This window comes from Crotalus tigris, unplaced genomic scaffold (genome assembly GCF_016545835.1).
Source record: "Crotalus tigris isolate CLP2741 ecotype Arizona unplaced genomic scaffold, ASM1654583v1 scf7180000017834.3080900, whole genome shotgun sequence".
Taxonomy (NCBI): domain Eukaryota; kingdom Metazoa; phylum Chordata; class Lepidosauria; order Squamata; family Viperidae; genus Crotalus; species Crotalus tigris.
The window spans coordinates 515,809-532,811 of record NW_024096662.1 but is presented as its reverse complement, the minus strand read 5'-3'; the positions used below and the strand labels follow the sequence as shown (position 1 = coordinate 532,811).

Below are 17,003 nucleotides of genomic sequence, written 5' to 3'. Positions count from 1 at the left end.
CGGGTAATGGTGTGTGTGTGAGAGAGAGAGAAAGAGAAAGGGGTTGAGGGAGGGGGAGAGAGAGGGAGGGAGGGAGGGAGGGAGGGAGGGAGAGAGAGAGGCACCCACATGAAGAAAGGTACTTCAGGCAGGCCTAGGGGAGGGAGGGAGGGAGGAGCAGCGGCAGCCGAGAGGGTGAGCCAACCAGTCTGTTCCACTCTCTGTGGTGCCCGCTGTGGAGCTTGCAGTTGGGCACGGGGAGGATGGCTTGAACCTCGCTGCCCGGTTGGTGTCCAGGGCAGAGACTGGGGGTCGGAATCACCCATCCTCACCGCGAGAGCCTGGTTGGATGGGATGTACGGTGAATCTCGGGTGCTGTGAGGGAACCCCTCGCCCCCTGCTATCTTTTGCGCCCCTGAGGCGGGAAGCGCAAGCCCCAAAGCAGCCGGGCAAAAGGAAGAGGAAACAGCTGTCAAGGGTAAGTAGAGAGAGCCGTCCGGCAGCGCTCCGGAGGACGTGGAGGACCGCTCCAAGCCACGAGAGGCTGCGCGTGTGGAGCCGCCGAGGGAAGCAGCTGGAGGCGGGCTGAGGGCTAGGTCGGCAGAGGGAGAGCTCTGGCGGCGGCGCAACAGGGAAACTGAACGGGAAGTTTCTCCCAGCCTGGAAAGAGGTCTGAGCAGAGAGGAGGCGGAGAGTCTGCATCTGGATCGCCTTCGGTCATCCTCGGGGCGTCCTTTTGTTGCGTCGGCATAGCGGCCAGTTCGATGGTGCTCTAGTCTAAAACGCTGCGCGTCCCTAGCGAGGAGCAGGAGCTGAATTATCCGAGGTAGCGCAGGAGGTACGGAGGAAGAGGAAAACAAGAGTAGCAGGATTGAAAGTGAAGGGGGTGGGTGGGGGGCTGTTTCATATGTCCGGAGGGGAAAAAAAGAAACTACAGGGAGTCTTAACTTACCACGACAACTGAGCTCAAAACTGATGTTGTTAAGTGAGAAATTTGTTAAGTGAGTTTTGCCCCGTTTTACAACTTTTCTGGCCACATTTGTTAAACGAATCGCTGCAGTTCTTAAATTAGTAACATGGTTGTTAAGTGAATCTGGTTTCCCCATGGACTTTGCTTATCAGAAGGTCCCAAAAGGGGATCACAGGACGCCGGGATACGGCAACTGTCATAAATGTGAGTCAGTTGTCAAAGCATCCCAATATAATGCACGTGACCATGGGGATGCTGCAATGGTCATAAATGTGAAAAATGGTCATAAGTGTGAAAAATGGTCATAAGTGTGAAAAGGGTCATAAGTCACTTTTTAAAGTGCCATTCTAATTTTGAATGGTCACTAAATGAACTGTTGTAAGTCGAGGACAACCTGTAAAAGAAGGGCAAGACAAGAATCATTTACATAGAGACTGGACAACCATTTGTCTGAAATGGTACTATATAGGGTCTCAGCTCAAGCAGGGGGTTGGACTAGAAGATCTCCAAGACCCCTTCCAACTCTTTTGTTCTGTTATAAGCATCCTTCTCAAGTACTATTGCTTTGTTTGGCAGTGGGCCCCATTGGCATATTCCTCCCTCTCTGTGTTAATGGCACACAAGGTAGTTCGAACTGGGGGGGGGGAGTATTCTGTTGGCTACTTCAGAAACATCTAAGTGAATTACGGGATTCCCTACTTTCTGCAATAGAATGGCATGCTTATCTGTGCCACATGTTTAAATGAACAAAAATAGATGGGCAGACACAGGAAGTCTGGAAAGAATTAAAATATAATTGGGAGCAAGTTTCTCAGCCAATTCTAAATTTGGGGTTATTTTGTAGTTTACACAATTTTGGACATTTTGGAATACATCATCATAACCATTGTATAGTCCTCAATATAATTGGTCAGAACATGTAGTGATGATTTTAGATACTAGAAAAGTTTGGTCTATTGGTTAAGGCACTAGACTAGACACCAGGAGATAGTGAATTCTAGTTCTGCTTTAGGCATGAAAGTTGGGTGACTTTGGGTCTGTCACTCTCTCTCAGCCAAATCCACCACACGGCTGTTATTGTGTAGAACAGGGGTCCCCAACCCCCGGTCTGTGGATCAGTACTGGGCCACGGCATGCCAGCAACTGGTCCACACAAACAAGCAAAGCCCCATCCGTGAGATGCAAGCAGCACACAAAATCATGTACTCTCCGGTCCATGGAAAAACCTCTCTCATCACAGAACTAGTCCCTAGTGCCCAAAAGATTGGGGACCTCTGGTGTAGAAAATAAGAGGAGGAAGAAGTATTAGATATGTTTGCTGCCTTGAGTTATTTATAAAAATAAATAAAAGTGGGATAAAAAAAATCTGTCCCCTTCCCTCAGGTAATTTCCCTTTTGGAAGTTTATGGGCATTCCTCGATTAAACAATCTGTTTGATAAACAGGCTAATGTGAAAGATAGCTTGCCTACAACCACTGGGAAAGAAGATCCCAGGAGATTTTAATTTTCCTGTGGTCTTAGGTGCCCTGTCAATGTATACCATATCATAATGAGAGATCTAATGGACAGTGACCTTGTGATAATGAATGAACTATGTGGGCCTTAAAATTTACCTCAGAATACTTCATGATGTGCAACAAGTCCAGCAGCTATCACTGTTAAAAGGACTCCCATCTAGGTAGAGCAGTTAAAAAAATATTGCAAGAGCAGTTAAAAAAATATTGCAAGAGGTTGATAACTGCTGAAATATTTCAGAGAAGTTCTTTTTTTCCTTGACTAAATATCATCAAAATATTGGAAGTAAGTAGAAAGGCATTATGGTATATTTGCCGTTACCTGGGGAGGTCCGGATTCAAAACCAGATCATATGAGCAAGTTGTCTCTCTCTTCCTTTTTAAAAAATCCTATCTCTCAAGGCTCTTTGAGAATAACCTGGTCTTTATTTAGGTATGCAGCTGTGAAGAACATTGGGGTGAAGCCAAGATAAATAAAACCTACAAAGGGAGCAGCTGTTGAACCTTCTGAAATGCTCATAAAGTATCTATAAGGCTTTTAGTTTAATCCAGCGTAGAGCTGTGGAGATCCTATGTAGAGCTATTTATGCACACACACACACATACACACACAAAGCACACACTTCAAATATGTTAAGAAGTGTTGTTGCAGAATGTCCTTCAGGAATGCCTAGAAAATGAAATGTGTGGGGTTCTTTTTGATGGGATCAAGGGAAAACATTTGAGAAGATTCTTGGCAGCCTCCGGCTACCTTGTCCTTTCTCCTGATTAAGCCATCCGTGGTTGTGGGGGAGTGTCAGGGAATACGATCCCCCAGGGAAACAGTCTCTGAGTCATTAGCAGACAAATATGATCCTCCACACTCATCACCTCGCTTATCACCACATATTATGCAGCATTTCTCTGTGTGCAAACGGAAACCTACAGGCAATTGGCCCGTTGCCCTCTCAGGTACTTACAGCTAATGCAGACATTTCCCAGATTTCTTCTCTGTGATTTGCTGACCAACATGCTAACCCACCTAAAATACTCACACCATAAGTAGAATACCCACCAGCAGTCCCTGCTGAGCCGCTTAATGTATAGTTCAGTGATTGGTTTCATGTGTTGCACGCCAAAGGTTTCAAGTTCAAGCCTTGGTTTCCCCAGGTGCAGATGGAACAAAATGTGCACCTGGAAGGTGGAGAGCTATTGCCATCCTGTGCCAGCAATACTGAGCTAGGCTCTGATGAGGTCCAGTATTATTGCATTGTCTCTGCCAAGGTTCTTCTAGTGCTGGTCTGGCTCTCTTCTTCAGAAGACTAGGGGGAAAGGGTTGGCTTTATAGATGCCCAAAGTTTGACCACAAAAAAAATCCCTCTTAGTTAACTCTGATTTGTTTCACAGTTGTTTAATTTTCAAAAGCAAGCATGAAGTGGCATCTTCTGTGCCAATTTATAGTCTGTTTAGCTCAATCTGCTGTTGTTTCTGAATGATTTTTGTTAATAAAGAATACAGTAAGCAGAAATCAAGGAATGTTTCCCCTGGGTGGCACAATGCAGTTGGGCTAATTTCCTGCAATTATGCTATTAGCTTGAGCAGTCTTAGTAGATGTATGGGATATTTAACTCTTTACTTGCTTATCCAGCATTGCCCCATAGAAAGGATTCTGAAGACTTGCTCAAGGTTGACAAATTGTTGATAGCTGATAAGAATGCTTATATAGAGACACTTACAAGCCATACACTTACAGATTGTATATCCCAAAAGGCAAGAGCTAAATAATTTGAATAAAGAAATAATATTCCTGGTGCTCTGGTCTGGCCATGAGAGTATTCTGTTCTTTTGAGAATCTAGATTCTTCCTGCTGCATTGGGATTTCTTCTCTTTGGCACAAGAACAATCTCTTTTCAAAGTATAAGGGAGCTTTTGTGTTCAACCAGATTAGCCGAGATATTTATATTGGGGTTGAAAGCTTTAACTGATAGAACTCTCCTTCTTACTCAGAGCACTATGCTCAAGAACAACCTTGGATATTTATTCTGCGCCAGGAAAGAACAGAATGGGAGAAAGATAACCTTAATTTGCACCAGGCCAAGAATCTGCTTTGAACTTCAAAGCTGATTCTGTGTTAATGCCAAGTTAACCTTTGAATGTGTGCAGAATGCTTTGTCCCCTTGCCAAGAAACATCCTTGGCCTGTCCACATAATTAAAGTATCAAGAAGCCAGGTGGTGCCACACTTCTGGCACCAGATGGCATACTTGGGGGCAACCTTGATTTCTACTTATTCTTCCCTCCTTTCTATCCTCTTGATTTAGCATTAGGCAGTTGACATCCTAGCAAAGAATGATGGTTTGTCTGTCTGCACACAGGCTGGGCACATTTTTCCCTGAGGCTAAATTGGTTTGTTCTGAAATTAATTTCACTGCTTTCTGATTAATCTCAGCCTGACTTTCCTTTTTGCTTTGAGACATCCCATTTGCTGTAGGAATCATTAGGATCCCCTACGCTTATGGGAGGGGTATGAGAGAAGAGAAAGAAGGAGAGACACAATCAGTGTACCAGAACTGCTTTGGCTTCAATATTGGGCCTGTGGGATAAAATAAAACATAGGAAAACCATTTCTTTTCAGAAGATGTCAGTTATAAAGCCTAATGCCCTCCCCCCTGTGTCATTTTTTAAAAAATTATGTCCAGTTGATCAGATTATCCAATTTCAGATACATCTTCTTTCTTTTGAGTTCTGTTCAATAATGTCCTATATTGATGGATTCACAATTGACCAATCACAGTCAGCGGATAGCCCTCAATGGAACTATATCAACATGGAAGGAAGCGTGCTGTGGGGTATCTCAAGATTCGTTCTAGGGCCCAATATTCATCAACATCTTCATAAATAATCTATATGAGGGGATGGGAGCGGAACTCATCAAATTTGCAGATAATAATAATAGTAGTAGTAGTAGTAGTAGTAGTAGTAGTAGTAGTAGTAATAATAATAATGATGTTGGAAGGGATCTTGGAGGTCATCTACTCCAACCCTCTGCTCAGGCAGGAAATCCTGGCCTATACCATTTCAGACAAATGGCTGTCCAATCTCTTCTTAAAAACTTCCAGTGTTGGAGCATTCACAGCTTCTGGAGGCAGGTTGTTCCACTGGTTAATTGTTCTAACTGTCAGGAAGTTTCTCCTGAGTTCTAGGTTACTTCTCTCCTTGATTAGTTTCCATCAGTTGATTCTTGTCCTGCCTTCAGGTGCTTTGGAGAATAGCTTGACTCCCTCTTCTTTGTGGCAGCCCCTGAGATATTGGAAGACTGCTATCATGTCCCTCCTCGTCCTTCTCTTCATTAGACTATACATACTCAATTCCAGCAATCATTCCTTATATGTTTTCGCATCCAGTCCCTTGATCGTCTTTGTTGCTCTTCTCTGTATTCTTTCTAGAGTCTCAACATCTTTTTTACATCGTGGTGACCAAAATTGGATGCAGTATTCCAAGTGTGGCCTTACCAAGGCATTGTAAAGTGTTTTCTGGAACGTTGGCTATTCCTGCCAGCTTGGTGTCATCTGCAAATTTGATGAGTTTCCCATCTATCCCGTCATCCAAATCATTGATGAAGATGTTGAAGAGCTTTGGGCCCAGAACAGAGCCCTGGGGCATTCCACTACACTCTTCCCTCCATGTAGATGCAGTTCCATTGAGGATCACATGCTGAGTATGGCCGGTCAGCCAGCTATGAATTCATCTGGTGGTGATGTTGTCTATCTTATCAAGTAGTAGTTTGTGGTCTATTTTATCAAATGCCTTACTGAAGTCCAAGTAAATTATATCCACAGCATTCCTCTGATCCACTAATTTTGTCACCTGGTCAAATAATGTAATAAGATTTGTCTGGCATGATCTGTTTTTGACAAACCCATGTTGGCTTTTGGTAATGACTTTATTTGCCTCTAGGTATTTGTTGATTTGTTGCTTTATTATCTTTTCCAGGATCTTCCCAGGTATTGAGGTCAGGCTGATAGGTCTGTAGTTTCCTTGATCCATTTTTTTTCCTTTTTTGAAGATGGGAACTACATCAGCTCTTTTCCAGTCCTCTGGTAGTTCCCCAGTGCTCTGGGATCTTTGAAAGAGATGGTTCAGTGGTTCTGAGATCACGTCTCTTATAGAGAGAGCAACTCCATCTCTTCTTTTATTTGGTCTGTTTCTTTTAAATAATTTAAATCCCTCTAGCTGTGTGTTCCATTTGTGGGTTTCATTCCACCAAGTTTCCACAATGGCAACAAGATGACACCAAGCTGGGGGGGGGGGGATTGCTAAGCTACACTAAAGATAGGCTCAAGATCCAGAAGGGTCTTGACAGAGTTGAACACTGGACCTTAAATAACATGCAGTTCAGTGGTGAGAAAAGTAAGGTCCTCCATTTAGCCAGGAAAAACCAAAGATATCAGTACAGAAGAGATAGTACCTGGCTCAAAAGTAGTAATTGTGAGAGTAATCTAGATGTCCTAGAGGACCAAGATATTGATACCCTGAAAAGTGTACAGAGAAAAGCAACAAAAATCATAAAGGGTCTGGAAGCTAAATTGTATGATCAATGGTTGAGAGAGCTAGGTATGTCTAGCCCAGTGATGGCGAACCTTTTAGAGACCGAGTGCCCAAACTGCAACCCAAATTTATCACTGGGTGCCAGGTGGGTGTGGCCCACTGGGTGGGCATGGCTGTGGTGGTCATGGCAGACTGGGTGGGTGTGGCCAAGGTGGGCGTGGTCAGCTCAATATTGCTCATGGGAAGTGATGCCTGTGGGGGCCGGGCAGGGTTCGGGGAGATCCAGGGGGTCTCTGGCAGGTGGGGAAGTGGGCAGGAGGCTCGTCCTGTGGGGTGAGGTGCAGCAGGGCTGGGGTGCCATTGTTGTAGGGCAAGGTGAGGCAGGGGCCAGGATGGCCCCTGCCTGACACCATCGGTCCCTGCACACTGAGGCCAGCGAGCGCATGGGGGCCAACAGTGTCTGTCAGCATCCACAGCCTGCTGGCCCCTCGACCGGCGCACTCTGGGGCTCCGCAGCCCGCCACCAGAAATTCAGAGAAGCCACCTCTGAGCTGGACAGACGGCCGACAGCTGAGGAGGCGATGCAGTGGGTTGTGCCCAGGAAAAGGAGAGCATGCGAGGCCAGGAGGGATGAGACAGGGAGGAGGGAAACCAGCCGTGCTGGGATGCATCCAGCCACTTGGGACCTTGGCGAATTAGCAGGCGGCTGGTTGAAGAGGGATGGTTGCCATCTGTGGGGCATGGCGCACGTGCCCACAGAGAGAGCTCCGAGTGCCGCCTCTGGCACGCGTGCCATAGATTCGCCACCACTGATCTAGCCTATCAAAGAGAGGGGGGGGCATGATAACTGTCTTCCAGTACTTGAGGGATTGTCACAAAAAAAGGGGGGGATTGACTTATTCTCCAAAGCGCCGGAGGGCAGGACAAGAAGTAATGGGTGGAAGCTTGTTAAAGAGAGATCCAATCTCAAAGTAAGGATAAATTTTCTGACAGTGAAAACAATTTATCAATGGGGATATGGGTGTTCCGTCACTGGAGGTTTGCAAAAAATAGACTGGATGGTCATTTGACTGGGATGGTACAAGGCTTCTGCCTTGAGCAAAGCGTTGGACCAGAAGATCTCCAAAGTTCCTTCCTATTCTGTTATTCTGGCAATGACTTAAAAGTGGAATATTAAAAGCAAATAAAATGAAGACTTGATTTTGGTTGCTTAGGAGCAAGCTATGTGAATGAATGCAAACAAGGCCGGAATTGAAAAATCATTCAAAGTGCTGATAGTGCAAAGAAGCAGAAGGAACAGTAAATCATATACTTAGCTCATTCAGGATCATACAAACTGACTATAAATAACATTAACATAGTTGCCAAAATGATTCACTGGAGCATCTGTAAAACGTATCATGTGCCAGTAAGCAATGAAAATTTGGTGGAAACAGAATTGAAAAAGGTAATCAAAAATGAGCAGATTAAAATATTGTGGGACTTTCGAATACAAACTGATAAAGCCTTGGCTCATCATGCACACCAGATTTATCTGTGATTGAAAAAAAAAAGAAAGTATGGATAATTGATGTGGAAATATCAGGTTATAGTAGAATAGGAGACAAAGAATTTGAGAAGATCACAAATATCAAAATCTGAAAATTGAAGTTGAAATTATGGCATCCACCCGCCATGATGGTCCCAGTGTTATCTACACATCGGTTGCCATACCCAAAAATCTTGGCCAGCATTTAGGAAATCTGGGCATTGACAAACTTTCCATCTGTCAATTACAACAGTCCACACTGCTTGGATCTGCACATCTACTATGTTGATATATTACAACCTCCTACGTTCTTGGGAAGATCTTGAAGTGTATTGAAGGCCAACACCATTATAAAAAATTGGCAGTTGTGATTTAACATTGTTGTGTATACAATATCATCATCATAATCTAGATGAAGAGAAGGCGATGCTCAAATTAGGAATAGGATTCACAAGCACACACCTTCTCTACTTTCTGGTTTTACCTTATGATTTTGTTTTGTTTTTAAACATTTTTCATTTTTTAATGGCTATTTTATGATGAGATTGTTAGCTGCCTAGAACCCCTGTAATTGGATGGCATATTAATGAAATAAGTATGTAAATAAAGATTTTAATAAACATTATTCCTGAGGAAGCTTCTCTTTTCTGTTTTGACTAAAACCCACCATTCTGTTTTGTAAAGCTATTTGCAAGATCTATTATGTCAGAGAAAACTATTCCACCTTTATGTTCTTGTTATTGCTTTGTTCCTTTTCAAGTAAATTTCTTACAGTTGATGTGTGGGAAAATTTTTAAAAAAGCAGCTACAATTTTCATCAAGATTTCTTTGCACTTTTTTCTTTTTTCTGATTTCTCTTTTGTATTGCTTTTTCATCACCTGTCTGCCATAACACTGTCATTCTATTCCCTCCCTCCATCCCTCAGGATTAAATAATTTCCTTTTGATAATGCAGAACCTTTTGTGTTTACTGAATTGCTTTGCTTTTTAAACAACCTTAGAGAATAATTAAAAATTTGTTTGGGAAAATAAATGATGCCAAAGATTATGCTTGCAATAGAAAGCAGTCCTTAAAAGAATTATCACTTGACTGTGACTTGCAATTTTACTGCTGGCTTCTCCATTAACTCTGCTTGTTGGAAGCCGGTCTGTGAAGTGCACAAATGGTGATCATGTGATTGCGAGATACTGTGAAGGTCATAAATGCTCACTGATTATGTGAAGCACCAGGACCACAATCACATGACCTTGGGGATGCTGCACTGACATCATTGTTATAAAGTTACTTTTTTAGCATCGTCATAATTTCAAACAGTTGTTAAATAGGGCAATTATTGTGAATTATATTTGTGAATAATACTATCTACAAGTATATTCTGAGGTTTGAAGCTTTGGACAGAATTACATTAGCAGCCCCGAAAACTAAAAACCTGTAGGGTTTTTCATTGGAAGAGCTAAATCTTTATTATAAAAACTAAATCTCAGCATCATCTTTAATAGTTTGGATTTGTTGCTAGAAATCCTGTTTCATACATTGCAGCCATGTTAAGTATCTCCTTGTACACCTCCAAACTATTTGAGTACAGTATTTGGTAGAATTTTGATGTAGGAAGGAGACTCAAAATGAGAAACAAAGTATTAAGGAAAGAGAAATCTCCCATTAACACTGTCTATGCCAACCAGCTTACAGTCACAAATTAATAATCGCTCCTCCAAGAGCCTATTTTCTGCAACACATCTCAGATAGGTAGGATTTCTCATTACCTTGCCTCCTCCACTATTTTTAAAAATGTGTTCTTTTTCTTTTCTTTTCAGTTTCTCAGTGAAAATCAACGTGGCTCTATATGCTACAATTATAAGAAAAAGAAAGAAAGAAAGAGGGAGAGATGTTATAGTGGCGAGAGTAATGTGTGAAGGTGTTCATGATTAGCAGCACTTACGACCTCAGTTGAGCCCAAAATGTATGTTGCTAAGTTTCCTGCCTGAGCAGGGGGTTGGACTAGATGACCTCCAAGGTCCCTTCCAACTCTATCATTATTATTATTATTATTAAGTGAGAAATTTGTTAAGTGAGTTTTTGCCCCATTTTGCGACTTTTCTAGCCACATTTGTTAAGTGAATCACTGCAGTTGTTAAATTAGTAACCCGGTTGTCAAGTGAATCTGGCTTCCCCAATGACTTTCTTGTCAGAAGATTGCAAAAGGGGATCACATGATCTCAGGACACTGCAACCGTCATAAATGTGAGTCACTTGTCAAGCATCTGAATGTAAATGTAAATCACATGACTATGAGGATGCTGCAATAGTGGCCATAAGTCGCTTTTTTTCAGTGCCGTTGTAACTTTGAACGGTCATTAAGCGAGCTGTTGTAAGTCGAGGACTATCTATAATCTCTACCCATCCATAGATTGGTTCCCTGCTTTGGTAGACTCTGAGTATTCGCATCAAACGGATGCATGGACCACCACTGCATAGCAAGAGAATCTACTTGCACTCATTCTGTGTAGTGTTTGCCTTGCAGCATGAAGGCTCTTCTTCCTTGCTACAGTGGCTCAGCTGTTTTTGATGCACTTCTGTAACATGATGTGCTGGCAGTAGAGACACATCCCCTTCATTGCATGTATTTTTTTTAAAAAGGAGCCGTTTGAGCAGCAACCAGTGGGATGTTGGTGTTTCCATTGGCCTTCATGATATCTTTTATCTTTCTTAAATCTGGAAGTGGAAAAAATAAAGCTGTGCCAAATGAAGTGACCCAGGTGTTAAAACCAGTGGGGAAAAAAAGGGATAGGGAATGACGGCACAGTTACACTGTTAATTTAATAAAGCATTCAGATCAAAAGTTCATTGTGATGGTGCCTTGAATTTAAGTCTTGAGTTTGCCACAGATTTCCCATGTGATTTTTTGTTCCCTTTTTAAAGCTTCAACAAAAGGAAAATGAAAGGAGTCTTTTGCTATTACACTGGAGGACACTGCTACTCTTCTGATCCTACCAAATCATTATGTTGTATTGGCCCCTAATGACTAATCAACAATTGGGGATTTGCTTTGCTATGCAGCCCACTCACATAGGTGTTGTTCACACAGTCAAGTTTATCTCACTGAGATATGTGCATAGACCTTATCCCACATCTGACTTAAAATGCTACCTACCCATCCTTGAGTAGATAACCATACCAATGAATTTGCTGCCACCACTACTGAGCCTATCCTGCTTCTGTTCTAGCTCACAACCAATATAGTTTTGTCCTACAATAGGCAAAGTAAATGACTGGGCCCTCCACTTATGCTGTCCTTCCTCTTCAGCATCACAGCAGCTGGCAGGTAGGACATCTACCAATCCTTCTGCTACAGCAAGAATAAGGCATCAATAAAAGAAAATATTTGTAGCTCAGGGTTGACCTCTGCTAGCACTGAGGATGTTATCTAGTTGGGTAATGAAACATCTACAGGAAAACAACCAAGCTTAGAGAGCACCAAAGACTCCACAGAAAAGATGGCAAGACTTTTTCCAACATAACTTGACTTCATTCTCCCTCATAGGTTTTATTCTGCTATAACCCATGAAAGGTGTTTGGAAAAACAAACACAAAGCAAAAATGGGAGCCGTGTCACAAGGAATACTTGTGTTCAGAAATTATTTTCCTTCCTTCCTTTTCTTTACATTGGCAACAAATTGCAAGTTTCAGATTCTTCTAGGTTTTGTTCAGAAGTCAGTGAAGATCAGTTCCCCTCTCCCCTTTTTACTTTTAGGCCAGTTCAGCTTTGCCCTAAAGTAATGAAGTTTTTCCAATGGTGTTCTGAATGCCCTTTGAGCATTCAGCTGTTTGTTTGAAGACCAGTGAGGTAACATCATCATTGTAAGTGAGTGTGAGGTTTGCTGCCTGTTTAAATGCATCAGCTTGCCCTGCCAGTTTTGATAGTGGTATAGTTTCCTCCTTGGTGACTTGTCGATTAGAAAATTGCTTTCTGCCTGATCGTTTATCTGGTGTTGATCCTTCCTTAGCTGAATATGAACTGCTGGAGAGGATATATTCTAGTCTTTTTTGTTCTTTCCTAGGATGATGATGATGATGATTTGAATGGTGTGTTAATGTGGTTTATCTCTATGTGTACACAGTTCTTACAATACTACTAGGTGAGCAGTTCTCTTTAATCAAAACAATGATGTACTTTTGCAATGTAGCCTAAGGGGACCAGTAAACACGACTGTGAAATGCATGGCTGACATACTTCCTTTCTTTTCAACAAGTTTGTTTAAGGCAGAAGCAGGCAACTCTTGTAATTGGTTCTGTACTTCAATTGTTTTCAAATTGACCTCTGAGGAACAAAGGGCATAATTGCTGATGTGATAGTATTTCTGGAGAGCGTTTGGGGCTATTTTAGGAATTCGATAGGAAGAAACTATTTATTAGCCCTCTGTCACAATTATATTTCCAGAAATTTGCAGTTTGCTACTGAATATTAACAGCATAATCCTGAGGGACTTTGAGTCCTACATTAATGGGATTTAGGGCCTCATGTAGCTAACTAGGAGATGTGTGATTAATTGATTGATTGATTCATTCATTAAGCATCATCAAGCTGTTTTTGACTCCAAGTGACCCTACAGATAGTCAATGCTAACCAGATTACGAAAAGGTGGCATTACAGAGGAAGCAACAGGGATGGATTCTTCAGTAATGGGCCTTCTTGATAGTTTCTGCACATTTTGTCCTCCTACCACACCACATCAGGTGTGACCTGATATATCTGAATGCACAAGAGCCTAAGTAAGTGATGGATTAGAGCAGTGGTGGGATTCAAATATGTGAACAACCGGTTCTCTGTGTGGATGCCGCTTCCGGAAGTCCATTCTGGGCCTGGGCAACAAAAAATTAGCTACCGGTTCTGTTGAAATGGTGGGAACTAACTGAATCCCACTACTAGATTAGAGGGATTCCCTGCCCTGGGTAATATCAGTGAACAGAAAAGTAAATCTTATAAATGGTTTAATATAAACTGGGTTATACCACAACCTTGAAGAAAATAGAGATTCAAGCACAGTTGTTCCATTGTTAGCTTAGTGGCTTTATCTGGGTTCTTCTTGCCTGATAATATACAAATCTTAGTGTTGTAAAAAGGTACAATATATCTTAACAAAATAATTGCCAACATAACATATCTAAGGAAATGGTAATTAACAAAATCAACCCTAAATGTATGGCCCAACATTTTGCAATATTTTCCTTAGGTGTTGCACTTTAATTCCCATCATCCTCAGCCCCTTAGTTATACTGTATCCCTTTAGGAAAAAAATGACTTACTGGAATAATAGACACACATTTTGATAATGGCTGCTCCCAGATCCACCCAAAATGGAACGGAATGCTATAAAACCCTGTATCAGTCTACATTTTTAGTGTAAGCATGACCCATTCTAGTGCTTCATGGCTGAAAGAGAGTTCAGAGGAGTAAAACCATTTCAATTATTTCTCTAGTAGTTCAATCTTAGCTTGCCCTCTTGAGGCTTCAAGCTCCAGGCTACCGTTTCACAAGTCAGCATTTTCTCCTTGCACCAAACATGTTAGCCATGATGAGGAATGATGTAAATCAAGATGATTTCTTCCTTTCTCTCTCTTTTATATTAAATAAGTTGCTATTGACAAGAGAGTTGGCTTGTAGCCAAGCCTGCTGAATTTTACAGCTTCTATGGCTTTCTCCTTCTCTCTGACTTCAGATATAAAGGGAATTGTGTGTTTTCCTTCCTGTTCCCATTTTCCAGGAAAGATTGTGGGACTTTTCTTCTTAGACTGACCCAATGCAAATGGTTAAACATAAATAATCTGCCTCTCAAACTAGACTGTCTGTTAGTTCAACTTATAACTTGCACGATCTGGATTCTTCATATATTTTCAACTGTACATTTTTAAAGGCCAATACTACCCTTCCTCTGTAATTCCAGAAAACTCAGTTTTAGTAAGCATTCTAAGATACCTATTTCATAATGCAGTGGTTCTCAGAGTTAGCACCCCTGAGAGTCCCTGAGAACCTTTCAGGGGGTCCACAAAGTCATATGTGCTATTTAAATTCCACAGAGAAACATTGGTGTTCTATGCTGGTGTTCCAATGGAGTACAAAGGTGTGTTGGACATTTTGGGGAAGATATACAATGGAGCAGAATGGTGCCTCACATAATAATAATAATAATAGTAATAGTAATAATAATAATTGAAAAGTGGCTAACAACTGGGAAAACCTACCTAATAATGAAAAATCCAGCAAAAGGGGCAACACCAGGCAACTACAGGCCAATTACCTGCTTACCAACAACTTTCAAATTACTAACTGGTGTGGTAGCTGATGCAGTACAACAGCATCTAGTTGAAAACAATCTCTTTCCACCTGAGCAGAAAGGAAACCACCCCAATAGCAGAGGAACAAAAGATCAACTCCTAATAGACAAAATGATATTGGAAAACTGCAAGAGAAGGAAGACCAACCTGAATGTGGCATGGATTGACTACAAAAAGGCATTTGACTCTCTGCCACATGATTGGATAATAAAGTGCCTAGAAATAACAGGAGTCAGTAGAAACATCAGAAAATTTGTGCAAAGATCGATGGCACAATGGAAGACACAGTTGCAGATCAATGGTGAGAGGCTGGGAGAGGTTAATATCAAGAGAGGAATATTTCAAGGAGATTCATTATCACCATTACTATTTGTTATTGCACTGTTTCCTCTGTCAACAATACTGAATAACTCAGGACATGGCTATCAAACATCAAAAACATCTGCCAGACTATCCCACCTCCTTTACATGGATGATCTGAAGCTGTATGGAAAAACATCATCTGAAATAGAATCGCTGCTCAACACTGTCCGTATATATAGCCAAGATATTGTAATGGAGTTTGGCTTGGACAAATGTGCCACACTTACTATCAAACAAGGAAAAATAATGAAAACTGAAGGAATCAAGATGCCCCACGAAAATAACATTAAGAGTCTGGATGAGGAAGAGTACTACAAATACTTGGGTATCCTTCAAGCTGACAACATCAAGCACACTGAAGTCAAGAAAAAGATTAGAGGTGAATACATCAAGAGAGTGAAGAAGATCTTAAAGTCCAAACTCAATGGAGGAAATACCATAAAGGCAATTAACACCTGGGCAATTCCAGTCATTAGGTACACAGCTGGAATAGTGGACTGGACTCAAGCAGAACTAAAAGCAATGGATAGGAAGACCAGAAAAATAATGACAATGAATCATGCCCTTCATCCACGCAGTGACATTGACAGACTTTATCTACCAAGGCAAATAGGTGGGCGTGGAATGCTACAAGTACATCAGATGGTTGAAGAAGAAAAAATGGCTTTGGAAGAATATCTGAAGAACAATGATGAAGATGCACTGAAATTAGTATATCAGGAAGGCTTACTGACTACTGGAGAGACCAAACTGGCCTACAAGAAAGACCAAATGAAGAACAGAATAGAGGCATGGGAAGACAAAGCACTACATGGCCAATACATTAAAAAAATAGCTGGGAAAGCAGATAATAACAAAACCTGGCAATGGCTAAGAGCAGGAAAATTGAAGAAAGAGACCGAGGGACTAATTCTGGCTGCACAAGACCAAGCCTTAAGGACAAATGCATACAAAGTCAAAATTGAGAAGACAGCAACAGACAGTAAGTGCCGCCTATGCAAAGAAGCTGAAGAAACAGTGGACCACCTGGTAAGCTGTTGCAAGAAGATTGCACAGACTGACTACAAGCAGCGGCATGACAAAGTAGCAACAATGGTGCATTGGAAGATCTGCAAAAAATATCATTTGCCTGTAAGCAAAAACTGGTGGGATCATAAAATAGAGAAAGTCATAGAAAATGATAAAATTAAACTGCTCTGGGACTTCAGAATTCAAACAGACAAGCACCTGCAACATAACACCCCAGACTTAACAATTGTCGATAAGAAAGACAAAAAAGTCTGGATAGTGGACGTGGCAGTGCCTGGAGATAGCAGAATAGAAGAGAAAGAACTGGAGAAGATAACAAAATACAAAGACCTACAAATAGAAATAGAAAGACTGTGGCAAAAGCAAGCAAGGGTAGTACCAATAGTAATAGGCTCCTTGGGTGCAATCCCAAAACAACTGGAGCACCACTTGAACACCATTGGCATTGACAAATTCGCTATTAGTCAATTGCAAAAGGCGGCCTTATTAGGAACTGCTTCCATCCTGCGACGATACCTGTAATACCATCAAACATCCACATCTGCCTATCCCAGGTCCTGGGTAAGGACTCGATAGGTAGACAAAATGCCAAATCCAGTCTGAACATCTGGCTGACTGTGCGTTGATCCATTAATAATAATAATAATAATAATAATAATAATAATAATAATAATAATAATATAATGATGATGATGGAAGGGAACTTGGAGGTCATCTATCCAACCCCCTGCTCAGGCAGGAAACCCTATACCATTTCAGA

General features: G+C 41.6%; 1 protein-coding gene across 6 annotated transcripts in view; it reads left to right on the top strand.

Annotated features, from left to right (window-relative positions):
* Positions 1–208: 208 nt before the first annotated feature.
* TNS1 (tensin 1) overlaps positions 209–17,003 on the top strand; it is a 356,761-nt gene continuing 339,966 nt past the window's right edge. For all 6 annotated transcript variants that reach the window (XM_039343171.1, XM_039343170.1, XM_039343169.1 and 3 more), the window contains exon 1: positions 209–457. In XM_039343171.1, the coding sequence (XP_039199105.1) occupies positions 329–457 (129 nt within the window). In that variant the 5' untranslated portion in view covers positions 209–328. The remainder of the gene's footprint in view (positions 458–17,003) is intronic.